The following is a 27801-nucleotide window of genomic DNA, read 5'->3' as shown; positions in this document are numbered from 1 at the left end:
GTTAATCAAAACGAGAAATTGATATAATTTATTAAAATAGATAAAATTTCCTAAGACTTATATCTAATTTCAGTAAATTTTGATGAAAAATAAAATATATGTGTACGTATGTGTATGCGTATGTGTATGTATTTTTCTCAAAGATGGCTTAACCGATTTGCCCAAACTTGGTTTCAAATGAAAGGTACAAACTTCCCATCGGCTGCTCTATTGAATGTTGTGTCGATCTGAAATCCGGTTCCGGAGTAACGGGTTTAAGTGCGTCCACACAGAAATTTCCCATATGATACCACTATTTTTTAAAAATGCAAAACTTGTTAAAATGGGTGCAAATTTTTTTGGATTTGCCAGTCAAAGTCGCTTTGACATTGGTCACCTACGACGGTTCCTGAGTAGGAACTGAATAATGTTCAATGGGGGAGAAAAGGAAAATTTAAAAAAACGAATTTTTATTTTTGATGCCAAATGTTTTTAAAATGCATGAAACGTCGAAATATTTTGAAATCTCGAAAAAACAATTTGACAAAGATTGACTTTTTTGTATTTTGGCACATTTTTGCCTTTTTCATATAAAAAGGTTATGAAATCTGGAAATCGTCAACCTAATTTTTTTTCGACTTACATAGGGCTTATGGATTTTACAGGGGCGTAGCTAGGGAAGAAAGGGGGACCCTCCTTCACTGGTCCCTCCTCCCCATTTAAACACCCCCTCCCCTTCAAACTCCCCTTAGATCACCCCTCATTGCACTCCCCCCCCCCTTCACCCCACACCCATCCACCCCCGCATGTCAAAATTAGTTAACATGAAGACAACATTGAACTAATGCTGATTAGGCTAATTAAGAATGATAGTATTTTTTGGTTCAAGTGCGTCAACGTCGACACGTAGCTCATCAGGTTCGTGGCTGACGAGCGTGTGTAGGTGAAAAGTGTATTAAGAATGTAAGACATTTCCACGATTATATTGAACATGATTGGCCATGGAGTCATAGTTTGAAGAAATGAGAAAAATGCACCGCTGTGATCTCGTTTAAAAATTATAAATAATTAATTTTTCATACCTATGTTTGGTACAAGCCAGATAAAAATGTATATACTTCCAAACATTTTTCGAAAAAAGGAAATCACATCAATAGAACAAGACCTGCTCTTGACGTTGGCAGCAAAAAATATGGTTTCGTGAAAAACGCCATCGTTTGAATTTTCGAAAACAATAAATCATTTTTTTAATTATCGATAAATAACGAATAAAAGACAAAGATCAGAAGTTCGCATGTCTTTTCATTTTGTCCACGAAAAAATCTCAAATATTGCCTTGATTTTTTGCTGAATCCAGGAGAAGATCCCCTTAACCATGAACACCCTGTATTTATAAGAGAATTAAAATGTGATCAAGAAAGCAACGAACCCCAGCGCTGTAATTTGTATCAGTTGCACAACTTAAAACCTTCATATAAATGATTACACCTATTTTTATGTTAGTTCATTTTCTTGCATTAGGTAATCGTCGCTGTTGTGCTATCTTATGACAAACGCCATTTTGGGGTAAACTGAGCTAGATATGCCACATTACTTGTTCGAAAAATCTCTACAAAGTGGCGTTTTCAGAATTTTGAAATTCTACTTGGTTACCTAGATATAGCGAGAAACATGATGAAAAATTGTGAGTTTTTTGCTTCAAATCACTGTATCTAGGGATTCGCTCAAGCTATATTGAAGTTTTAGATGTTTTCATATGTGAAAATGTCTGAGGAACACAATGGCATAAATATTTTCAAAAGAAAATTAGACGAGTTGTGAGAAAAACACAGTTTTAGTTTTAAAATGGAAATAAAAGATATTTGGCAACACTGTAACCAAAAATAACATTTTTTTCTAGATTTCCTGACTCATTTTCTTCAAAATGCATTTCACCGATTGTTTATAGACTATATGAACGCAAAGATATAAATAAAAGTTAAAAACTGATGATTTTTTTCTATGGAAAATTTGCCATGCACGATTATGACACGTCATACAAATTTTGTCATCAATACACGCCTATGACACGTGTGAGTGCGACTTTTGTTAACATTCCTAGTAAAAACTCGCAACATAGTCAACCGATCTTCGTAATATTTGAGAGATTAATGCAGAATAGATAGAAGCATCAATTGTCTTCTTTGGATTATTTATACCAATTATAAGTTTCAAGATATTCAATCTCAAACTTCAAAAATCGTTTTTCTCGAAATGTGCTAAATGGCGCTTGTCATAAGATAGCACAACAGCTACGTAATGTTTTTTGTTTCTGTTTAGTTTTTAGCACAAACTATGCCAAAAATCCTTGAGTTTAATTTATTGATTAAACAACTTTAAACCAGCTAACCTAATGCAAGAAATGAACTCAATAGTTGATGTACATCCAATTATAAAATAGATAAATATCTTCTATTATAGATATCATATTTTCGGCGGATGCATTTAATATTATTTTCCAGAGGCTCACTTATTACCCAAAATTGTTCTCTACCTACTACGAAAATCAATAATTATTTTTAGGAGGAATAACACAACCGAAACAATAACATCCATCCGGTACGTATTCCGACCAGGGAAACATTAATCAACTGTTTCAGAGAATGCATGTAAAACGATATGAGCATGAGATTGTATCACGGGAAACATCTGATGTTCGCGAATAGCTTCGTTAGTGATTTGCGAATGGAATGGGTCATACCTAATGAGCATTTTTCCATAGGTACTGTTCCTGCATCGGACCAAGAGTAGGGGGGAAAAGGGATACGTATAGTTAAAGTTATTTGCTTCCTTCGACAAGGCATAACCGGAATCGAACGTTCTATAGCTAAAGACAGTGATAACGTCTATACATTCCGAGAGCTCGTAAACTAATATCTTGTTCGCACTACAGAGTTAAACGCGCTTCAATTGGAGTCTAGAATTAGCTAACATGTTTTATAAAACACCTATAGAGCGAACGTTGCAATGGAACAGGCTTGGAATTGAGCTTGAAACAAAACTAGAGAACATCGCCGTTGTGCACGGGTTGACAGCCAATTCATTCGTTGACAAAAACAACAGAGGAAAATTAATCCATAAATGAGACATCGATAAAGGCAGGTGCAGTTGACTGTGTTGTGTTCATCTGTACAGATGCAATTTCCTATAAAAACGATCATCCAAACGGAACGCAAATGAGTGGTTTTCAATTCCAGCAAAGAGGGGTTTTTCAATTTTCATTCAAAGCTTTGGGGAGGTTCTTTGTTGTTCCCAACAGGCAGTCAAAGTTGTGTAACGGGTGTGGTGCGAAACATTGTATGAACATGAATATAATTGAATGAAAAATGACACATAAACGTTTGATAATACAGAACTTTGAACATTGAACAGTTGTTGCATAATTAACTCTAAAAGATGCTATGGGCGACGTGACACAATTTCGAACAGTAAATGCAATTCAGGAACCACGTTTTAAAGGTGAACTGGACATTACTGATTGGTCAGGCTCGGCTTGAACAACGTTAAATTGTAAAACATTTTTATTCTTCTCAGTATATTGTAAAAGTGTATATATTTGCTCAAAAAAGCGTCTCAAGCAAGGCAATAAATTAAAAGTACACTATATTTATTTAACACTATAGGCCTAGGAACAAGCCAATTTAGAACGGATGACATTACATATATTCAAACGAGTCTACTATCGCCGAGAATGTCAAACAAATTGGGTGCGCTAGAAAAAAAAACTAACATTCCATGTACATTCAAGTGTAATTCATGTGGTAATGTAGTTCCGAATATTTAAATATGAGCAATGCAGTGTCAACCTCGAACGCAATTGCCGAAAACATCCTACGCAAGCACCTACGACCGATTTCGTCACTTATATGGGAACTGGTTTTCGGGAGATTGGATTTCATGGTTTTCATAACCAGGATGGTCCCATAACCAGTTTTCACTGCTTGTTTCCACCCAAAAGAGAAGAAACTGATCGTTAGGAAAAGTTTATAGAACGTCAACAACAAATCATTCTATTGATAGTATATTACTGTTATGACATATGAACTTCTCTTTCGACGTGAAACTAAAGTCAAATATATTAGTGCATTATGGACGACACATATTTTTGTACGTTGGTAAACAAAAATGTAAATTCAAGTAAATTGTGACATTTCTTCTCTGTACACTTGGCGAGATATAAAACTCAACATTTATTTGCTCGGTCTGGTTAATCACGGTATCCGTTTGATACTACCCGTCAGAGTAATGATAATAGATAAGTCACCTATCTTCATTGGATAAATGCGAGAATCTTGCCGCCTTTGGGGTTTGAACGTCACAATTTCAGTGTGGTTCGTCCATAGTAAAAAAAAACACTACGCTCAAAAACCTATTCCTCATGCAAATTATTTGCTAAATGTGCATAAATAAACAAACATCTTCCCAAGCATCAGCTGATGCAAAATTGAAAGCATAACACACCAAAAACCATAAAATAACAAAATGTAAATGCTCGCCAAGTAAAACAGCTGATGGCAGAGTGCAAACTATTACCATACACAAATATACACTACAGCAACAAACAATACCGACGGCAAATTCCGACACACGCAAACGGAACGTCTATCTCACCTGCTCCTGTTGAGGGCCGACGTCCGTTGCTCTTCCCGCTCCTGCACCATGTACTGGTCCGCCTCCGGTGCATCCTCGTAGTCCGATTCACCGTCGGATCTCGCTTTGGCCGCTGCTTCCTGTTTCTCCTTCAGAGCCTGATCGAGATTGTGGACCCCGACCAGCAGTGAGTAGTCCATAATTTTGAACGATTCCAGCACCCGGCAGTCCCGCTGGATGGTTTTGATCAGAGCGTTGCAGGTGTCCGCTTCCAGGAAGATTCCGTTCGGATGGTGCTCCATAAAGTCCAGATCCTTGTACGTGGGGGAAGATTTGGATCGTTCCACTTTGTTGGCCTATGGAGGGAGAGGATGGTTGAAAATAGTTTATATTAGGAGTTGAAACACTATACGTGGGTAAATATTTATATATTGAGGGTACTCGTTACAGCACACCCTGGTAAAGTTTACGTATAGGCGGCGCTAGCCGAATTGTCGATGGGGAGCACGTCTTCTTGGGAAATTTCATCTGATTTGGAAAATGGATTTACAAATTTTCGAAACACGATTCCTGACATTCCGCAATAGTGGTGACGAATTTGACAAATCATATACAGAAATTATTTAAGATGTTACTCAAGGAAGCCAATAAGGACCTCTCGTATCTGTTTCATTCATCAATGATATTGATGCAATAATCTACGATATACTTAATAAACACATTAACACTTCATAATGAGTTATAAAAACAAGCATTCTAGTAAGAATTTTTAATGGATCACTTTCCGACTGAAAAGCCGGCCCTGGAGCCGCCAGTGAGTAAATGTATGAATTGAAACTTTGCTTCAATTGTACACGTAGAAAAAATCTATTCTCGCAATCCGGCAGAATCAGTACTAAACCGTGAAAGGAACCAATCACTAGTTTCATTGTTTGTATCAAGTTCTTTTCCATTAAACAATTGTTTTGCAATCTTAGCTAAGTGTGTTATTAAAAAATCACAGCTATTTTGTCAAAAGCAGTTTTCAGATAGGTTTCTTGCTTGATTTGATTCATGATATGATCTTAGTAAGTGACTTATTTCGCAGGGTATATTTTACATATTATTTGAAAGTATAGTACAGTTATGTACATGATTCGAATGGAGACAAAATTGTTAACATTTTTTCGACGTGCACACTAGACTGCTCAGAATAAAGAAATTTTGAAACCAGAATCGGACAACCCTTGAATATAGCTACCAAACTAAAGTGCTTCAGGCTTGTGTGGGATTTTTCGAAAATTTGCGTGAAGAAATCCCACTATCTCGAATTTTCACAGCTTAGTGGCACTGTATGCATCAGATTATTACAGCAAGTGAAAATAAGAAAGATATTTTAATTTTCCACAACTTTGACGAAAACTACAAGTTAATCCAACTTTGTCAGGAGAAGTTATTAAGCTTTTAACGAAATGATCAGTTTGACATGGGACTCAACAGATCATGGCGGAGAATCAGTAGTCGATTACCACTAACTTTATATTTGTGCGGAGAAATGGATGGATTTAGCAAAATAGTTTGCTTGGAAGAATTTCAGTACCTAAAATGAGTCATCTTTTGTCGACAAAGAATTCGTTCCACATTTCAGCAAAAAGTGGGCACCAGCACAAACTTTTCACAGAAGAGAAATAAAATATGGGTTTATTTAGAAGTAACTGCAAAATTCCTGTTATACAACTTTGTAGAAGACACCTAAATTCTATATGTCTTCGTTGAAAAGTTAGTGTTGACGCGCTCTATTCTGTGAAATGTGGAATTAATTTTTTTTTTTTTTGACCAAAGCATGGGTCATATTATAGAAAAAAAATCTTCCAAACGTACTATTCTGCTAAACTTAACAATTATTTCACAATAATATAAAATAGGTAAGAATCAACAAACCCGTATCGTGCGGTTGGCCAGGTTGATCCCAGTCATAGGGGCGCTGAAATCTTAATCTGCTTTATAAGCAAGTGAGGATAAGTTAGAAAAAAAAATATGTTAAGTGTTCCAATTTCCAGCTTTTGAAAGTCGAACTGAGAAGAAAGTCAATGTAAGCACCAAAGGGCACAAAACTGAGACTCCACCAAAAGTCCACAAGACCACGCTAGGACCTTGTCAGTCTCATTCAAATGTAAAGTAGATAAAATAATAAATAATGAATGTGTATGATTTGTTATGGAATATGTGTTTCGACTTTGTCTTGTCAGAATACGACACTAACTTAGTGACAGACTAAGCTAGCGAAAGGTTGAGGCTAGCTCCAAGAAAAATGCAAATACTATTTGCGTTTTTAAGCAAAATTCTAGTTCTGCGTCACGTCCCGCAAGCAAAGGAGTTCTGATTACGCTTGGTTTAGCTTAGCAATGCAATATGCACTATGTTACAATTCCCCTTAGTGGAGAATTTTTTTGGTAAAACCTTTAAGGAGAAAACTTATTTAACACCATCTTTGCGCGTGAAGAGCACGAAACCTATAACTAAATTAGTTATGGAATATGCATTTCGTTTTCGTCTCATCAGAATCTGACACTAACTTAGTGACAGGACTAAGCTAGCGCCGGATTGATGCTAGCTCCAAAAAACAGAGGGACGCTAGCTCCAAAAAACGGTCTTGTGGGACATCATCGCGAACGGCTCGAGCGTTTGAACGTTATCGTCTTCGATTGCGTAAGCGTTTCTATGTCACGAATACCGTTCGCATATTCGCGTGTATTCTTGGATGATTACGCGCGGGTCGTGAACGCGATACTTAATATACTTTTCGGTGTACGGTTCAGATGCTAGAAGAGAGTGAGTTTTCCCACGTCACTAGAGTTCCATGTTCATGTCGCCATGGAACGTGTTATATAGTGGATATGAGCATCATTTTTTTATTAGTCCAACTGAAGGCGTGGACCTCGGCTACTGGAGCCGAGAGTAGGGATTTCCGGAAATAAACGATTCATGATCGCGCAAATGCAGGTGTTTGTGGGCTCACTCCTGAGATCGAGTTTGTAAATTTATCGTTAAATATTCACTTAGTTACCGGGATGTTATCCTGTTTGCGAGATCGCTGGCGTAGGTGTACGTGGGTGATCGCGAAGGGCTCGAGCGTTTGTATGTTAAAGTATTTGTAACTTGTGTTAGCGTGCATAAATTAGATTTTATAATCGTGAGGCCATTCGCATATTCGAGTGTATCCTTGAACGATCGCGCACTGATCGTGAATCTGATACTTAATTTTTAGTGTGTAGTATACATGCTAGAAGAGAGTAAGTTTCCTCATACCACCAAAATTCTTGATCATATCGCCATGTAATGTGTTGTCTAGTGAATATAAGCGTAATTTTTATTGGTCCCGCTTAACACCCCGTTTATAAGTTTATTAGTGTTAAGACATTCACTTAATCACCGGGGTGTTTTCATGACCGACACCGCGGGTGTAGGTATGTGTAGATGATTGCGAAGACCGTAAACTTTTATATGTTAACGTGCTGAATGCTAGAAGAGAGTGAGATTCCCAATATCGCTAAAGTTCCCGATCATGTCGCCATGGAACGTTTATTGGATATGAGCGGGATTTTTTTTTCGATTGGTTCAACTGAGAGCTACTAGGGCCAAGGGCAGGGAACTTTCGGACGTGCCCGATCTCTGATCGCACGAACGCATATGTTTGTAGATCCGTGCTTTATAGCGCTGTTATGAGTACATAAGTGCTAAAACGCTCTTTTAATGACTGGGGTTTGTGTTTGTGAGATCACAGGGGTAGTTGTGCGTGGACGAAGCTCAAGCGTTTGTATGTTAACGAGTTTGTCGCATCTGTTAGCTAACTTCGCATGGATCAATTCGATTTTATAATCGAGTGGCCATTCGCATGTTCCCGTGTCCTTGAATGATCGCCCGAACAGTGAATCTAATGCTTAATGTTTTAGTGTACGGTTCAGATTCTAGGAGAGGATTTTCCCATATCACTAGAGTTTCCATACACGTCGCCGTGAAACGCATTGTCTACTGCATATGAGCGTCATTTTTTATTGGTCCAACTGAAGGCATGCCTAGACGCAGAGGTCACTAGGACCGAGAGTAGAGACCTCCGGACGTGACCGATTCATGATTGCACGAGCGGTAGAAGACCGCGTTTGTAAATTTATAGGTGCTAAAACGTTCACTTACTTACCGGGGTGTTTCAATGTTGGTGAGATCGCGGGCGTAAGTATGTGTAGATGATTGCAATTGCATGTTCGCGTTTGTGACCCGGTTTGTGTTACCGCGAAGGCTACGAGCGTTTATACGTTTGGAATAGGAGAGATTGTGAGTGTATATGAGAGAATATGCAATTGATTGTGTTAGTGAGAATTTTATCATGTTATGCTGACTGGAAATGGGTGATTCACGTGCGCCGATAATTTAATCGTATGTTCATTTATCCTATCCGATGTTTTCACCGGAAAAGTAACCAACGAATCCTAGAAAGGATTACTCACTAGTCTATCCTATACGCCAGTTCTGTACCCATTCGCTGACCCAGCTGTCACAAATACTTAGACGAACACATACACAGATAAACATACGACTAACACATAACAATAGTACACTAGAACAAAAAAATACAATTATTACTATACTAACACTAATAGGTTTCTAGTTTCCCATTTCTTTGTCTAGCCCTTGCACGATGACGAAGCCGACCGATAAATCCTGTGCGTAACAATTTTTGCAAACCGGATCACAGTAAAAGTCTATCCATGTCGACCCGCCAGTCGGTCACGCCAGCGCGCACAGAATAGAGACCCATAAGCCCTTTCGGTCTCCTCGATGCACCACTATCGAGGCGTAATTTAATAACTATCTTAAAACAATTGTCTGTCAGAAATTCTTTAGCACTGATGCACGAAATATGCTTAATGATGTTTGCAATACTGTCAACCTAGGGGAGGGTGTGGGCCTCTTCTTTTTGATAAAGTAACAGTTAGGGTGGTCCTAATCTAACCAAGATAAAGAATATTACTTTTTAATCATTCTACATAGAGCTATACCATCTTCTGGGAAATTTTAGAACAACTAATTTTAGAAGTTTGTTGAAAACATGCCAGCACCATCTTTCTTTTATGATATTCATTTAAAACTGAAGTAATCTTCAGACAACTTTAAGATTGTTTTAGGGTGAATAAAATGTTTTATAGTTTAAATACTACATATTATCGTTGAAAAGTTATGAGCACTTTTTCGACAAAAATGGGGTGTTTTAGAATTCCAATATCACTGACTCAAACAAACGAAAGATGATTTTGTAGTACATATAAGGTATATATCCCTTTTTACAATGAGAATCGACAGGACAAGTCTGTCTTTGCCATGAGACATGTTGGTAAACTTGAGCGATTCGTAGTAATGCTGCGTAAGATCGACTTCTGCCAGCAGAAGATAAAAGATTAGTTCGTAAGATTTTAAGCCCGTTTCTAATGACCCTGCCACTTCTGGTTTTCCGAACTGTTTATTTCACATCCTTGTCCTCACTTGAGTCCTATGGCTCAAAATTTTCATTACTTTTCCTACTCAGTAATGTTTAGCTAATTCAATATCGTTAAAAAGTAAAACAGAAAATGTGACTGCATATTAGTCGAAATAAAAAAAGAAAAAAAAGTTGTGTGTGTGTTAATTATCCTATCTCCTACTAGCCGGTAGTGACTTACAAAAAAAATGTTTGCATGTATTTAAACATATTCATGCAAATAATTTAGTTCCATCTTAGTTCCATCATTTAGGTAGGTGTTAGCTCAATTGACTTTCCGATGACCAATTTCGTATACAGCGCCAGACATGTTCCAAGATGATCGTTCCATCAACCAAGCCCGCCTTAATGTAATGTTTGTATCAGTTGGATTTTAACATTACAGTAAAATGTCAATTCCTTCTCGGAAGGAACAAATCGACGCGTATTTAGTGTATTGCTTCAATTTACATACGATATAGACATGATGATAATACGTTGATATAATAAATGTTATATACTGATTGGATATGCTTACAGTTTGATGGTCGTTAGTATGTGTTTGAGTTCATCAAATATGACCTCTTCTTCATCTTTGAACCCGTCGAAGCCAACTAGCGGTAGCGAGTCATCCGAGTATCGCTCACCGAGTAGTTAGGTTTGTCATCCGTTGACGTGGTGGTGCATAAGACGTTTGTCAAGTTTGAAAAAAAAGAAAAAAAGTTCAAGTATAAATCTTGCTTAAAACATACATTTGTCCAGTTTTTTTAAATAGTTGGATTTTTTCACGTTGTTTACCTTTTTACAGTGCGCATGATCGACTTTGCGCGTTAATATCCCCCAAATTCACGAATAAGTATATTAACGAAATAAAAAAATACATAATAAAGTCTTCAAAATTAAATAGTTTAAATCAACATGAAGACTTTTTTCGAACCACGCGCATTGACCGTTTACAAGATAATCCCCCTTAAGGCTCAAGTTACCTTAAGGCTTGATAGTATGCGTAAGAAAAATTGTGTTCAGCTTTGCCACCAGATTATCCATTTAAACCTTTTCAAAACTCTAAAAGAAGAATATCAGTCGATTTATTAGATCATCACGATTCAATTCATGCAAAATACCTGCTGGAAAAACCATCGGCTTAGCTAAATGGTGCTTTTGAAAAAGTGGCTGTGATTTTTTATCACACTACCACACCGAGCTGGGGTACGCACCACAACTGCGCAATGAAAAAACCACAGCCACTTTTTCAAAAGCACCATTTAGCTAAGCCGATGGTTTTTCCAGCAGGTATTTTGCATGAATTGAATCGTGATGATCTAATAAATCGACTGATATTCTTCTTTTAGAGTTTTAAAAAGGTTTAAATGGATAATCTGGTGGCAAAGCTGAACACGAATTTTCCTACCCACACTACCAAGCGTTCAATTCTAACACATGCTTAAAAAAGGTAACTTGAACCTTAAGGGGAGCGTCTGGTGTAATGTGCTTAAAACGAAAGTTATTTTGGTTTACGATTTTGAAGGCAAGGCAACAATAGATTTTTTTGTAATATTAGGATCGCTTTATACATTCATTGTGCACGAAAAAAAAAATATTTTCAGTCACACAGAGCCATACGAGCGTTCCAAGAGTAGATGTCCAACCATTTCCAAGTCGAGGAGCGCCACAGTGAACACGATAACTCTCGATAAAATGGTCTGATACGGGAAATTCAATAAGATTTGTAAAGCTTAGACTTGTAGTTAGTCGATGAACCTCAAAAAATAGAAAAAAGCTCGAGTTTCGGAAAATGGCTTCATGAAAACCGAAAAATCTCATATTTTAGTGTAAAATTCGCTCAATTTTCTTCAAAATAAAAGGGAGAATTTTTTTTAGTTTTCTGTGGATCATCGACAGGCTGCACATGTTGGGCAGCCTGATAATAAAAATCAAGTCAATTCGTTGATTAGTTTTTCAGTAATCGTGATCGCCAATTTAAAAAAAATGGAAATGCTGTTTCGAGAAAAACGCTATTAAAGGGTGTCCCGCATCAAATTGCATCTCGGAAAAAACACAGTAGAAAATGACCCGTTGGGTTTTTTCTCTTGAAAATTTGAGTAGAAGTATTTTAGAGTGTATTGTTTACACTGTATTTTTATCGCTGTCAGTTTTTCGAAAAATTTTGCGTTAGAATGAAATCTGCGTGTGCTATAGCAAATACGAGCGTGGAATCCATAGCTGTTTGAAACAATAGAAGTTCAGCGTGGCCACCGAGATTACGGGAGACCTTTCTAGAGGTTCAATACTAACAATCAAGCGGAAAAAAAAGTCGATTATTTTTGCCGTCTACATCGGACGCCATCCTTGGGTTTCCTAAAAAAATTATACTTGTCTTTTTTAAATCATTTGGTAATAGAAAACGATCGAAATATTCCAACATCTAGGAATTGTTTTGATTCCAAATTCTCTTTCATTTCAGCGTATACGCACCATTTTCATGCAGTCTAAAGGGAGTTCACACTGAAATCAAGGTATACAAAAATGCTACAATATAAGAACTTCAAGTCATTCATTTTGCTGCATATCAAAACGATGCGTCAATTTATAGGGATTCGGATCCATAAACTATTGAGTGCACTCTCCATTGATGTCTTTCATTAGTCTTTGCATGGAGCCGTTCCCAACTTCATTCACCATCACCAGACCAGTATGGTTCAATTGCACGTATTTTTCAGCAAAGATAATAATCGTGTTTAGACACTCCTAGAAATTTCACCGTTTATGCTAGCGTGAAATTAAGGTTAATAAAGTTACATGGACTTTTTAAAGGATAATGTTTCATCAAAAAATTGCAAATTTTCTAAATATTTACACAGATAGTATTTCTGTGTTCTAATTCTGACGACGCCATCTTAAAAAATAAAAGCTCTTGGCAAAACAGCACTTACGATTTACGTTTATACATGTATTGGTCCAAAGCATAAAATAATCGTTTTAGTGGTAGTTTGGCTAAATAGCAATTCTAAAAATGTGTCCGGAAGTTGGTGTAAACTGTCTTTACTACCTAAAATTTCTGCATCAAAGCCTCACTAGAGGTGGTAACTCTAGCTGGGAAAAACTATTAAAACCATGTTTAAATTTCAAAACGGCATTCCAATTCCCTAATCTAATTGAACACGGCATCTTATAAAACATAGCGAGAACCGTCCATAAATGTATAACTCCCTCCAAAGAAAACACAAATTCTACAATTTACATATATTTTCCTTTCGCTGTTTGCTCTAGCAACGTACGCTTGGTCGGATTGGGAGTTCACGAATAAAACAAAAACAATATGATTTACTTACCTTTCGTTTATACGTCGATCCCTTCAAGTCATACTTTAAATGCATCTTAACGTACGATGGCAGCAGGTTGTTCATCGCCACCAGCCGGACGTTTTTACTATTGCACTGGTAACAGTAGAGCCCAAAAAATTTGGGCAATAGCGTGCGGGGGTTTTGATTTAGATTCATATAATATCTATAGAGAGAGAAAAAACAGTCGAAAAGGTAAACAAGTTAGAATAATGTTGTCTCGCGCAAAGATACAGGCAATCGAATTCACTCAACCGTAGGAGGGGATTGTTTTACTGGGAAAACTGAGAATTCAAAAATGCATCCATGCGAGTGAAATCAATTTCCGACGGTGCTGGACACAGGAAGCAAAACCTACCCTGGTAACAGTTTCTGCAGAAACTCGCCCTCCTTATGCATCACAGTCTTGATGATGAACTCGTCGTCATCGGTTAGATAGAAGATCGAACCGGACGCACCTGGATTCGAGAGCTCTCGCAGTGGAGCTGAACACATTGACATCTGAAAAACGTAAAATCAATTTAGCGGTTTGCCGTCTTGACCGCCCTTCGTCGACCTACCATGAAATCATCCGGCTGGATACCGAACAGATCCCGAAAGTACCTAAACGCTATTGGAGCATAGATTTTGAACTTGAACTCGCTAAAGTGGTGCGCCGGGGTCATGCTGGAGCCCTCCGGTGGGAACGATATCGTCTCCAGCTCCCAAAAGTCCATCATCAGCAGGTCCCGCCGGGGTTTCGACGCAAGACTGCCCACCGTATGCTGGATGCCGAGCTGAATCGAACCCATAATCTGGGTGGTTTGAATTTTCTTGTAGGTAATCTCGCCACCCTCGCCCACCCGCCGGTGACCGATCTTGCGCTCCTTGTCCGACTTTGGCCGGTGGAGCCGTCCGGCCAGTGCCTGCTCTGCTGACATCTGAAATTAAAGTAGAAATAGCACAATTAGCATATTGGGGTAACGTGTGGTTGGTGTTTTGTTCATAACGAATCCGTCGCGGACTAGTCGTCCTATCGATTCTAGTGAATAGTCATGGTTCGATTCTTGCAAAGAACGTTTTTATTACTCTCCAGAGAATGGGTAGGAAGAAATAGTAGAAGTGTACCCATAACCTTAATACATTTCATTTAATTTTATATAGGAGCATCCTGGGAAAAGGGAGCCCATTTCCATTCCCTATCGGTAATTGATGTGCTATGAAGGCAAATTTTGTCGAAAGCATTCTATTTTGAAATTTCACTGACGGAGCAAGCAGTGCCACATAACCGCAAAAAAAAAATGCAATCATTTCGGGAGAGCCAAGATGAAGTCTAAATGAAATCGGAGAAAGAATTCGTTCAATATTGGCTACATTATGCAAAACAGCCGATTTCGATGTGATAACATATTCATCTGCTTTTCGATGCTGGAGAAAATGTTACCGCAAAGAGGTGAAAGACAATCGGATTGCATTTGGTTGTTTTCGTATGTTATCGAACATTGAAAAATCTCAAATAAGATAGTTTAAAATAATTCAAAATGTCATTTTAATAAATTGTTCAATCTTTATTTTTAAAATTTCGATCTCGATAAAATATTTTAATTAGCTTATACCGTGAAGGCACATAATTCCGCGCACCTAAGGCATGAATAAACCTATGAAATCTATCGATATGAAAAATCAACAATTTTATAATGTTTCTATGGAAAATTATAATATCAGGAGAATTTAAACAGAATTACACAAAAATTGCAAAAATGAAATATGTTTTGGTGAACCAAATTCCGCGCATCATATGTTGCACTGATTGAAATTCCGCGCACAGGTGCTTCAAATTCCGCGCAGCGCATTATTTAGCAGGATTCTGCCATGTTTACATCTTAGATGTTATATTTCACATGATTCACATGTAGATTGCAGCTAAAACCACAAGGAGTTGATTGGATTTAGTCTTAAATGTGATAAACGCCCTTCAGTGTTTCTGTGAAGGCATATTGACGGTTTGGTTACCTTCCTGTTGAAAATCCGCGAACATGATTCCGTGCATGAAAAAAAATAAAGCGGAAAAATCCGTTCATAAATTCATGACCAAAAATTACGATTTCGTGAACTGAACGATTTACGAAAATCGCGACAAAGTTCCCGAAATTGCGGATACTAAACCTCGTATTCATAAAACTATGTGTGTTTTCAAAAAACTAGTTCGCGCAAAAATGTACATGGCGTTACATTGTAATGTTTGGTTGGGTTACTGTGGTTGTTCCCTGGACATGTTTAGTTTTTGGTATGATTCTTGTTCACACTTCAGGGATACACTGGTTTATTCATGATTTCAAGATCTCAGTCATGATTTCTGTAATTTCTATTCACGTTATCGTGATATTTTAAGCACAAGTAGAGTAATTTGTATTTGTGATTTCAGGATCATAGTCATGATTTTTTTATGTTCCTAAATCGTTTTGGAGATACGTCAATGAGCAGCGGAAAGAAACCGGCTTGCCTTCTGCAATGTTTTTGAATGGTGAAGCTGGTCATGATTCACAAGCCATATGCAAATTGTTCGCCTCTAAATTTGCGAGTGTGTTCGTCAGTGAGACACTGTCCTCGCAGCAGATTGACGTTGCAGCTAGCGGCGTGGCCCAACTCGAACGGTCAGTGAGTGAGATTCTTGTAGAGCACTCGGATATTGTATCAGCAGCATCCAAGCTTAAAGCATCGTCATCTCCTGGGCCAGATGGTGTCCCTGCTGTGTTTTTGAAAAAGTGTATATCTGGTTTGGTGGAACCACTCTGTCAACTATTCAAAATGTCACTGACAACCGCGATTTTTCCTCAATTGTGGAAAGCAGCTTTCATCTTTCCTGTCCACAAAAAGGTGATAAGAGGAACATTGACAATTATAGAGGAATTTCTGCGCTCTGTGCCATTTCCAAGCTCTTTGAGTTAGTCGTGATGGAGTCAGTGTTTTTTCACTGTAAGGAATATATTTCTAAAGACCAACACGGATTCATGCCGAATCGATCGACGTCGACGAATCTACTATCTCTAACCTCTTTTGTGTCCGAAGCGTTCGATGCGAATCAACAAACTGATGTTATATATACTGACTTATCTGCAGCTTTCGACAAAATCAATCACGATATCGCAATCGCTAAATTGGAAAAACTTGGCTTCAGTGGATCACTTCTTCGATGGTTCCAATCCTATCTCGTTTGCCGTCAACTCAGTGTGAACATAGGTTATGCATACTCCAAACTATTCTCCGCAACGTCTGAAATTCCGCAAGGAAGTTATCTCGGACCATTGATATTCACTCTCTATTTCAACGATGTAAACTATCAGCTGAAAGGGCCACGGTTGTCGTATGCAGATGACCTAAAAATTTTTAACAGAATTAAGAGCCGAACGGACGCACTTTATTTGCAGCAGCAATTTGACACTTTCAGCATATGGTGTGAAAACAACCGAATGATTCTGAATCCGGCGATATGTTCTGTGATATCGTTCTCCAGAAAAAAGATCCCATTGAGTTTGAATATAACTTGTCTGGAGCTCTTGTTTCCCGGGTGAGCTGCGTTAAGGATCTTGGAGTGCTGTTAGATTCGAAACTTACATTTAAGAATCACATTTCGTATGTTGTTGGTAAAGCATCGCGAAGCCTGGGCTTCATTGTCCGTACGGCTAAATCCTTCACAGACATTTATTGTCTCAAAAGCCTCTACTGCTCTTTAGTGCGGTCCACGCTGGAGTATTGTTCGGCAGTCTGGAACCCGAATTACATGAACAGCAGCGATCGAATTGAAGACGTTCAACGAAAATTTATACGGTATGCTCTTCGACGCCTGCCTTGACGCGATCCTGTTCGTCTACTAAGCTACGAGAGTCGGTGTCAACTCATCCAGCTCGATACCCTTCAGCGTCGTAGAGAAACTGCAAGAGCCTTATTCATCTCTGACCTTCTGTCAGGACGCATCGATTCTCCAGATTTACTAGAGCGAGTCAACATCCAAGTAAGGTCCAGAACGTTACGCGGAAACGTTCTGCTGAGAGTGCCGTTTCGACGAACTATTCAAACAGCTAATGCCGCTATCACGGGACTACAACGCCTCTTCAATCGTGTGTCGCACCTGTTCGACTTTCATTTGTCTCGGATATCTTTAAGAAAGCGATTCCTGCAGTTTTTTAAATGTAATTAGTTTAAGTTTCCATCGTTGGGGCCGAGTGCGGCCTGTTGATGCGTGCGATGAAATAAATAAATAAATAAATTATGTAGTGTAATTTATATTCATGATGTCGCGATATAAGTCATGTTTTTCGTAATTTATATGCACGTTATCGTGATATTTTATTCTTGAACATACTTTCGAATGACACGTGGAGTAATGTGACTCATGTTCATGTTTAATTACTACCGGATTTTTTACTTGAAGTGACGTCAAAGACAAACTCAAGATCGAGTGGTCAAAGGTTTTCCACGTACCATCTAAATGCGACCCCTCGATGAACTTCTTTCGCCGTCCTAGTGACAGTTCAATACTAAACTGAAGCGAAGCTTTGCGAAAAAGGACACAACGTCGATCTTTGCGTTCATGACAATCAGTTAATACGAAAATTTCAGCAGAAAAATAAACAAATTTTGAGCTTTTCATAGATCGCTAATTAGTTGATGTGTCTGAGTTGAGATACTGCTATTGATAACAAATTAGTAAACTAGTCTACTGACCGATATATTTTTCGTCAAATTCCGCAACGAGATACCAAGCCTTTGTATTAGATATTGCGAAAGAATCAAGCGGATGTTGAACTCTACGAATTTTCTCATTCTCAATTGTTGGAAGATTCACCTAATCAGGATACGAACTGCTAGACATGAACGAGCTCACATCAATAATTCTGGCCATCAGAAATGGGTCGTAATTATAGTAAAAATGGCAAAAAAATATTTAACTCGTCGATTTGGACAACATGTTTGTTTCATAATAATAACTTTGCTATGATCGTAACCATTTTGTCGACGTATTCTAAAAATTATCGACCCCTATTAACGAGGGGACAGCAAATGGTTACTATAACCGGTTCATCGGTTCACGGTCTCTGATACATCTTTCGTTAATGGTTTCCATAGGACCTTGAGTTTATCTTTGCTAACGTGACAATATGATTGGGAAAATATACTTTTGCATATAAAATAATTAAAATAATCTATTAAGAATTGTAAAACGATCCATAAAAAAGTTGTTCATTAAGTTTTGTTTTCTTTTGTGTTTCAAATTCATCTCGTCAGTAACTAGCACCATCTGGGTGTCTAGTTAGGCGATGTATCCAAACTAGTACCCAAATTAGCACTAGTTAGACACAAAAAATTCCAAACAGTTCACACGATATATGTGAACGCCTAAAGCCACATGTCCCGAGTGATGTCCCGGGAAGCAAACGAGGAATTCCACGAAGGTCCGTCCGAAAATCTTTAAAATCGTGACCGACCATCTTAGATTCCAATGAAACTTTACACGTTTCACCGTCATGCAAGACTAAATATTTTCCACAGGTAATAAGATTATTTTAACTCAAGAGCAACTTTTCAAAAGGGCGTAAACGTTTCTACGTGCATGAATTTCAAAATTTTTTTGTTCATTTACTGTATTTTATACAGCAAAACTATCTGAGAACGAGTTACAGGGAATGAATACTTCTGTCTGAAAAAAATTTACACTGAAAAAAATGTTGTGTCATTTTTCAAAAAAAAACAAAAATTTATGATAAAAATTTAAATTGCGAAAAAACCCATTTTTTTAAATTTTTTATATTTTGTTACCAAAAACCTAAAGAGAAAAGAAACATTTTGAATGTGATTGCATGATGGAGAAAAAATCGGTAAAAAAGTTGTCCTAACAATAACTTCGTACATGTTTTTAAATTTCATGCTAATAGACATACAAAATTGTAATTCTATTACAGAATATAATTCTAAGCACCATTTCAAATCAAAATGCTTTTAAAAAAAATCTTCCAAAATGCGATAGTTTTCGAGATATTTGAAATTTTGCTCCTTCAAAAACAATTAATTCGTGTAATTATGCTCTTTTTAAAAGTTATTCGCGTTACCCCATCAAAAATGTCAAAAATTTAATGTTTATCGTTTTAAAGACGTAAAAGCAACTTTTTTTAGTGTATTTGGATCCTGGAGAAGCTTTCAATAAAAAGGTTTTCCTAACAACAACTTTGGACATTTTTTTATAATTCTTACTATTTGCAGTCAAAAATACAATTTTCTTTTTGAATATGATTCTAAACTCCATTTTAAATCGAAATGCTCTTAACAAAAATTTTCTAAAATGTAGTAGTTCTCGAGATATTTTAACAACACAATTATTTTGTTTTATTACGACCTTTTCATAAGTTAGTCGCGTTTCTCCATCAACAATAATAGGTTTTTCAAAAGGCCCGTAAACTTTCCTGCAACTTTCTCTTTGACATCAAGGCGATATTGTGAAACATTTTAAAGTTACATGAAAACAACCAACATATGATTCAGCTATATAGTTTAATCAACAGACCCTATGGTTGAAATATATTTTGGTTGCTTTCATGTAACTTTCAAATGGTTTACAATATCGCCTTGATGTCAAAAAGAAAGTTGCACGAAAGTTTACGAGCCTTTTGAAAAACCTATTATTGTTGATGGAGAAACGCGACTAACTTATGAAAAGGTCGTAATAAAACAAAATAATTGTGTTGTTAAAACAAAAGTTAAAATTTCTCGAGAACTACTACATTTTAGAAAATTTTTGTTAAGAGCATTTCGATTTAAAATGGCGTTTAGAATCATATTCAAAAAGAAAATTTTATTTTTGACTGCAAATAGTAAGAATTATAAAAAAATGTCAAAAGTTGTTGTTAGGAAAACTTTTTTATTGAAAGCTTCTCCATGATCCAAATACACTAAAAAGGTTACTTTTACGTCTTTAAAACGATAAACATTAAATTTTTGACATTTTTTGATGGGGTAACGCGAATAACTTTTAAAAAGAGCATAATTACGCGAATTAATTGTTTTTGAAGTAGCAAAATTTCAAATATCTCGAAAACTATGGTGCTTAGAATTATATTCTGTAATAAAATTACAATTTTGTATGTCAATTAGTATGAAATTTAAAAACATGTACGAAGTTATTGTTAGAAAAACTTTTGACATTAAAAATGTCTTACTCCACTATCTGGGGCTAGGTGTCATTCTAAAATCTAAACTATCTCTCATGTAACGAAACTATGTAAGGTTTGCACGCTTAGAACTCCGATATTACTAGATGGATTTTAATCATTCATACACCAATCGATTCAGAAACACCTAACTTAAATATTGGTAATAATTTAATATCTCCCCAATAAAAGTAGACTTTTGGAAATTGGTAAAATTAAAAAGTTCACGAAAAACGGGAAAATTACCAATCGTGAGGCAGATTTCTCAGACACAGCCATCAAAAGAGGGCAGCTTAGTGACTCAATGAAAGACGAAAAGTCATAAATAGAAGCGACGCATGTCCGTTTAAATCAGTTGTTGCTCTTATCTCATACGAGCAACATCGTCTCCGGGCGTTGCAATAAGCGCTATCGATTTTCGGCAACGTTGGCATTTGCACACACTCGCACCTAAGCGACTAAACCATATACGGTTAGTTTATAAATAGAGGTGACGCATACACGTTTGAATCAGTTTTTGTTCTTATGTCGAACGGGTAAGATCATGGCTGCAGCGTCTGGGCACTACAATAAGCGGTAGACGCTATGCATTTTCGGCAGCGGCCATGTGCGGATTTTTCGGGTACCAGCACGGTGTCACAGAATGATTTGGAAAGTGGGTGGGTGGGGTGGTTTGGATTTAATTCAATACGGTGTGTCCTGCTTAAGGTTCAAGTTACCTTTTTTAAGCATGTGTTAGAATTGAACGCTTGGTAGTGTGCGTAGAAAAATTTGTGTTCAGCTTTGCCACCGGATTATCCATTTAAACCTTTTTAAAACTCTAAAAGAAGAATATCAGTCGATTTATTAGATAATCACGATTCAATTCATGCAAAATACCTGCTGGAAAAACCATCGGCTTAGCTAAATGGTGCTTTTGAAAAAGTGGCTGTGGTTTTTTCATTGCGCAGTTGTGTTGCGTACCCCAGCTCGGTGTGGTAGTGTGATAAAAAATCACAGCCACTTTTTCAAAAGCACCATCCAGCTAAGCCGATGATTTTTCCAGCAGGTATTTTGCATGAATCTAATCGTGATGATCTAATAAATCGACTGATATTCTTCTTTTAGAGTTTTGAAAAGGTTTAAATGGATAATCTGGTGGCAAAGCTGAACACAATTTTTCTTACGCATACTACCAAGCCTTGAGGTAACTTGAGCCTTAAGAGTGTTGCGTTTGAATAAAGTATATTTATTTTTATGCATGCGTGTGCGTTGTAACTTGTTAATCCATGTTTACGGCGCTTTGTAGCTGCCTACGGTAAAGAGCCTATTGGTTTTCATATGTTTCATATTTCGGTTATATGTTTTTTATCAGTAAGGCATCTGACAACGTGCTTCTGTAGTTATTGCACTGTTCAGCAGCGTAGTATTTTATATAGGAGAGTACACTCAGGTTTTATTACGCGGTTTTTTTTACGCGAAATTTAAAATTTACGCGGTTTTCATTTACGCGTTTTTTTTTTGAAATTTACGCGGTTTTCATTTACACGGCCTGTATCCCCTGCGTAAAAAAACCTGAGTGTAATTGCATCGGAAACAATCACATTCCCAGCAGAACTTTTTGTTTTCTAATTTCAAACATTTTTGTTTCGTACTGCACACAATGGAAAATTTTAAAACAGAACTTACCGTCCCAGCAGCTGTTTAGGCGGGTGTTCTTTTTCGATTCAAATTCAAGCCATGTTTTAATCGTTACTGGACATAAAATTGTTTTCCCAGTTTATCCAGTCAGAGTATCTGTCCTGCCCTATGTATTTAAAACATAGTTCTAATTGCGTTTTAAAGTATACAACAAATAGAACGGTTGGGTATACTAATTTAAATTTTAAAATAAATCTGTTTTGAATTACAAAACAAACCGCTGTACTGAAGATATAATTATGTCAGTCCTATTACTACATAAAACACCTATATAACATAAAACGCTGCAGAATTGGTTTAATAATACAATGTTTACACTACAGAGTTATAACACGTTTTATTTATAATTAGCAACAAGAGAAAATGTCACCAAGATAGCATAAAACCCGTTTTAACTGGTAGTGCGAATGTTGCATAACAATGTAATTTATCAAATAATTTCATTTTTTGTCCACCACTAATCGATTAAGAAATACTTAACCTTAAAATTGTTTACATAAGTTCATTAATACATTATTGAAAATTTAAATGGAAAATGAAATTTCATATTTCATGAAGAATCTGTATATTTCCGTTGGTGGGCGTGGGCGTCCTCGTCACAGTTCTAAATATGGAACTTTTCTTTTAAATATATTTTCTGGACAGACCAGCCAATTTTGACTAGATGGATCAGCCAAATAATGCCAATCACATAGTGAGATACTTGATTAATTAATAGATTACCGTTAAAGGACCTTCAATAAATTATGTTTCAATGGGGAGGGTATATAGCAAATTGTAACATAAAAAACAGGCGAGTGAGCAAAAACTTGAGTCGATATGTGTGATAGATAAAATACATTTGCACGCTCTTGAAAAAAAGCTACATTTTTAATGTCACCGTGGTCGTGTCCGGTACACACCCCTTTAATTTTTTTACCGATTTTTTCTCCATCATGCAATCACAATCAAAATATTTCTTTTCTCTATAGGTTTTTGGTAACAAAATATAAAAAATTAAAAAAATGGGTTTTTTCGCAATTTAAATTTTTATCATAAATTTTTGTTTTTTTGAAAAATGACACAACATTTTTTTCAGTCTATATTTTTTTCGGATAGAAGTATTCATTCCCTGTAACTTGTTCTAAGATAGTTTTGCTGTATAAAATATAGTAATCGAACAAAAAAAATTTGAAATTCATACGCGTAGAAACGTTTACGCCCTTTTGAAAAATTACTCTTGTATCATAATACTCCAATTGCCAGAGAATATCATGAAGATTCATACAGCGAACACACCTGCAAAGTTTCGTTCGAATCGACGATGGTCATATTTTGCGGTCGGCCGATTTCTCATGGAATCCCTCAAATATAGCTCTGGTTTGCTGACGAGAAAGCGAAGACGAACTCTTGTCTTTTGGTTCAAGAAACCAAACGCCTGGTATTATGCAATAAAAATTGGACTAAACCGTTTTGCGCGTTAAGGGCACAAGACCTAATTTTAATTAAGTTTTGTTTTCTTTTGTGTTTCGAATTCATCTCGTCAGTAACTAGCACCATCTGGGAAACACAAAAAAAAACAAAACTTAATTAAAATTAGGTCTTGTGCCCTTAACGCGCAAAACGGTTTAGTTCAATTAATATTGCATAATATCAGGCGTTTGGTTTCTTGAACCAAAAGACAAGAGTTCGTCTTCGCTTTCTCGTCAGCAAACCAGAGCTATATTTGCTTCCCGGGACATCACTCGGGACATGTGGATTTAGTCGTTCACATATGTCGTGTGAACTGTTTGGATTTTTTTTGTCTAACTAGTGCTAATTTGGGTACTAGTTTGGATACATCGTCTAACTAGACTCCCAGATGGTGCTAGTTACTGACGAGATGAATTCGAAACACAAAAAAAAAACAAAACTTAATTAAAATTAGTCCAATTTTTATTGCATAAAGTTGTCCATGTTCCATAAAACAAAACTGAAAATCCCTAAAACAGTGTGAATGATCTATAAAAAAGAGCGATTTGATCCATAGATTATGTAAAATTAAACCATAAAATGGTCGCAAAAGAGCACTAAAATAGTAAGAAAAGAGCAATTAAAATCAACCAATGCCCCATAAAAATATTGGAAATGTTCCATTTAATGTTACATTTTGCGCCATATATTAACTGACATTGATCCATAAAATATTAACAATGTGCATTAAAACACGTCGATATGTTCCACGGTATTACAAAATGGAGCAATAAAATGTTAGAAAAAGTTCCATAAATTTGATGAAAATGTTTGCTAAATAATTTTTCTTGGTCCATAGAAGATGTAAAAATGAACATGTATTGATTCATATATCTAACGTTAAATTATGGTTCATCGATATTTACAAAACGATCCATACGAAAAGAAAATGTAAAACGATCCATTAATATGTGCTTATGCACTTGAAAAATTAAATTTAACGAATTCATGTGAAATTTTTGCTAGAAATCATGGATAAGTTACCGTATACATGAATAACGTCTTATGATTTTGTGAATTATTTTACGAGCACGAATATTGAATCGTGACTAATGTATTAGGTATCATGAACTAGTTCACCATGATTGAAGGTATTCATTAATAATATTCCGGATTTCGTAAAAATGGTTCACGAGAAAATGTGATTGTGCTATGAATAAAATCACGATTCAACCTTTGGTTTATGAATAATGTGCATAAAGTTGTGACTTAGTTCACGAACAGTGGAAACCGTGACAGAAGTTCACAAAACAAATGCATCCATTAATAAAAGCGTTAACTGTAATTTCCCCATGTCTAGCAAAATAATGGTTATTTCCAGGCATTGCATTTATCGCTCATATGAGTAAATGCGCCCGGATAGTTTGCTACTGCGACAATAAAAACTCACATTTTCACACGAAAAGTTATTGGCACTCACTCAACTTCTCCGGATAAATAAAACAGCCGGAGAATGAGTGAATGAGTTTATCACGGTATCCTTTTTGCGTTCGCTGCTTTGCTGTCGTTATTCCAAAACACGAAAAACAAGTCTATCATACTTCTTTGTCGCTTTTCTTTGTAATTAAATGTATTTTTACATTTCTTATAAAAGAAATATATAGAATTCGCTCAAACTTTCAAGATTTTTTCCGAGGCCCGGAGGGCCGAGTCTTATATACCAATCGACTCAGCTCGACGATTTGGGACAATGTCTGTGTGTGTGTGTGTGTGTGTCTGTGTGTGTGTGTGTATGTAACGGACAAATTCTCATTCGTGTTTCTCAGCAATGGCTGAACCGATCTTATCCAAACCAATTTTAAATGAAAGAACTAAAAAACAGTATGAACGCTATTAATTTGTTTTTGATTCTGATGTTTAACTTCCAAGATATGAATGTTTGAATGCGTAAAAATGGCGTTTTTTGCAGTTTTTTTGAATTATCTGCCGAAATTGACAATATAGATTAACAATTTATACGTTTTTAGACAGCTTTAACGAATACCTTTCGAACAAGCTATAGATTGTTGAAATCAGACTATTATCAAAAGAGATATTTAACATTAAATGCGGACGAAAGATTTTTATCATTTCCCATTGCCAGAAATATGACCAAAAACATGTAATCTATTATTAACGCCAAAACGGCTTATTTTAGGTCAATAGTATCTTCGGAGAATTTAATGGAGGAAATATGCCCTTTCTTTTGGTATTGTGCTTTTGCTGATTAATCCCCCTATGAGTGAGATATTTTCACAAATTTTCTTGGAAGTAATTATATCGAAATGATGCCTTCTACAAATTTGTAGCTCTTACTTTTGCGAATAACTTTACTGAAGACTTCAAGTATCTATTTTGAATACTTTAAAAGTTATGGCTTGTTGTTTGTGGATTACTCTTTGTCGCCTATTTATTGTTCAATATATAAATAATCCATTGAAATAAGCCAAACATTATTTCGATAAATCGAATTTTGTATTTCATTTTTCTATCTACAACCGCTAGAAATAATCACCGCACCGAACACTTCCAAGTTGTCTGGAAGGAACTTGATAACTTATCAGTGCAAAAATGTTCATTTGTGCGAACCTTCTGACTGCAATTTTTCTAACTAATGACCATCGGATCGATCTGAAACATATCGGAAAATGAAAAGCCAAATAAATAACTCCAAGCAACGGCGTAGCCCAGAGAAGGTTTTGGGGTTTAACACCATACAACCCCCCCCCCCCCAACACACCCAAAAAAATATTGGATTGAAGTTGAAAATTTATTGATGCAGACTGATTTAATTCAATATTACAATAACAATTTTCTGATCCGTAGATTGATAACCTGTTGTTGTAAACATCATGAGGACTTTTGATAAATTGTCGGAATGGGGTCCTGATATGTACCTGATCTATTGGTCTTCATTTCACAGTTGTCTAATAGCATCAATATCAAATTCCTGCCTGAAAACATTCCAATAGAAAATTCCAGAGTTCTGTAATCAATCATAGTCCTCAGATTTATTTTCAAATTGATCTCGTTTTTGTAGAGATGTACTGTAATAAGGGTCTTTATTTAATAGGAAGAGAAGTTAAAATTGATTTAATGTCTATGAAACATAGAACTGCTCACCAAAAAAATGCATAACTTTCAACATTTGCCAAAAATGTTTTTGCCTTTCTCATTCACTCTAAAATTCGTCAATCTAATCGCGACCCGGAGGGCCGAGTGTCATATGCCAATCGACTGAGTTCGTCGAGATCGGAAAATGTCTGTGTGTGTATGTATGTGTGTATGTGGAAAAAATGTGACCTCTGTTTCTCAGAGATGGCTGGACCGATTTGCACAAAGTTAGTCTCAAATGGTACAACCTTCCCATCGGCTGCTATTGAATTTTTTATTGATTGGACTTCTGGTTCCGGAGTTACGAGTTGAAGAGTGCAACCACACAGCAAATTCCCATATAAACTAAAATGAAAAATTTTCAAAATCAAATTTGTATTTTGACTTTTTTTGGACTTTGGTACATTTTTGTCTTTCTCATATAGAAAGGTTATGCAATCACTCTAAAAATCGTCAATCATACCGGCCCGGAGGGAGTATGCAGTGAGGGGTAGCTACTTTAAAATTAAAACTAGTTTAAAATTTCTTAACAAGTTGAAAATTTTCGGCAGGATCTGGAGCTCCCGGACCTTTCTCCATGATCCGCCCCTGGTTTCAAGCGACGTTTCAGTATCACATAGTATCTCAAGATCGTGGCTGTCGATCCATTGTATGTATGTGCAAATCATACTGAACATGTAATATTCATTAATAACGAGGATAACACTTTCCGAATGTAGAGAGAAATTTATGAAAAATGACGATTTCCATTCGACTCTAGCAGTTCCTGATCGATTTTGATGAGCATTTAATTTTTGTTATATGACCAATTATATGTATAGGTCAAATGTTTAAAAACAGTAATTTAAGGTCAAGATAGCATCATTTTGAAACCGCCAACTTCGGAGGTTTAGTATCTTCGATGAGTTTTACAAAC

At 36.4% G+C, this 27801-nt stretch overlaps 1 protein-coding gene across 27 annotated transcripts in view; it reads right to left on the bottom strand.

The window, feature by feature from the left end:
- LOC131685168 (phosphatidylinositol 4-phosphate 5-kinase type-1 alpha) overlaps window positions 1–27801 on the bottom strand; it is a 207268-nt gene that overhangs the window by 72590 nt on the left and 106877 nt on the right. For 26 of the 27 annotated variants that reach the window (XM_058968678.1, XM_058968689.1, XM_058968676.1 and 23 more), the window contains exons 4-8: window positions 14001–14360; window positions 13799–13941; window positions 13432–13606; window positions 4630–4964; window positions 2720–2749 (exon numbers count right to left, since the gene is read on the bottom strand). In XM_058968678.1, the coding sequence (XP_058824661.1) occupies window positions 2720–2749; window positions 4630–4964; window positions 13432–13606; window positions 13799–13941; window positions 14001–14360 (1043 nt within the window). The remainder of the gene's footprint in view (window positions 1–2719; window positions 2750–4629; window positions 4965–13431; window positions 13607–13798; window positions 13942–14000; window positions 14361–27801) is intronic. The other variant, XM_058968677.1, reaches the window with a different exon arrangement.

The sequence above is a fragment of the Topomyia yanbarensis genome, chromosome 2, assembly GCF_030247195.1.
Source record: "Topomyia yanbarensis strain Yona2022 chromosome 2, ASM3024719v1, whole genome shotgun sequence".
Taxonomy (NCBI): Eukaryota; Metazoa; Arthropoda; class Insecta; order Diptera; family Culicidae; genus Topomyia; species Topomyia yanbarensis.
Note: the sequence above shows the minus strand (reverse complement) of the source record. Positions and strands in the feature narration are given on the sequence as shown.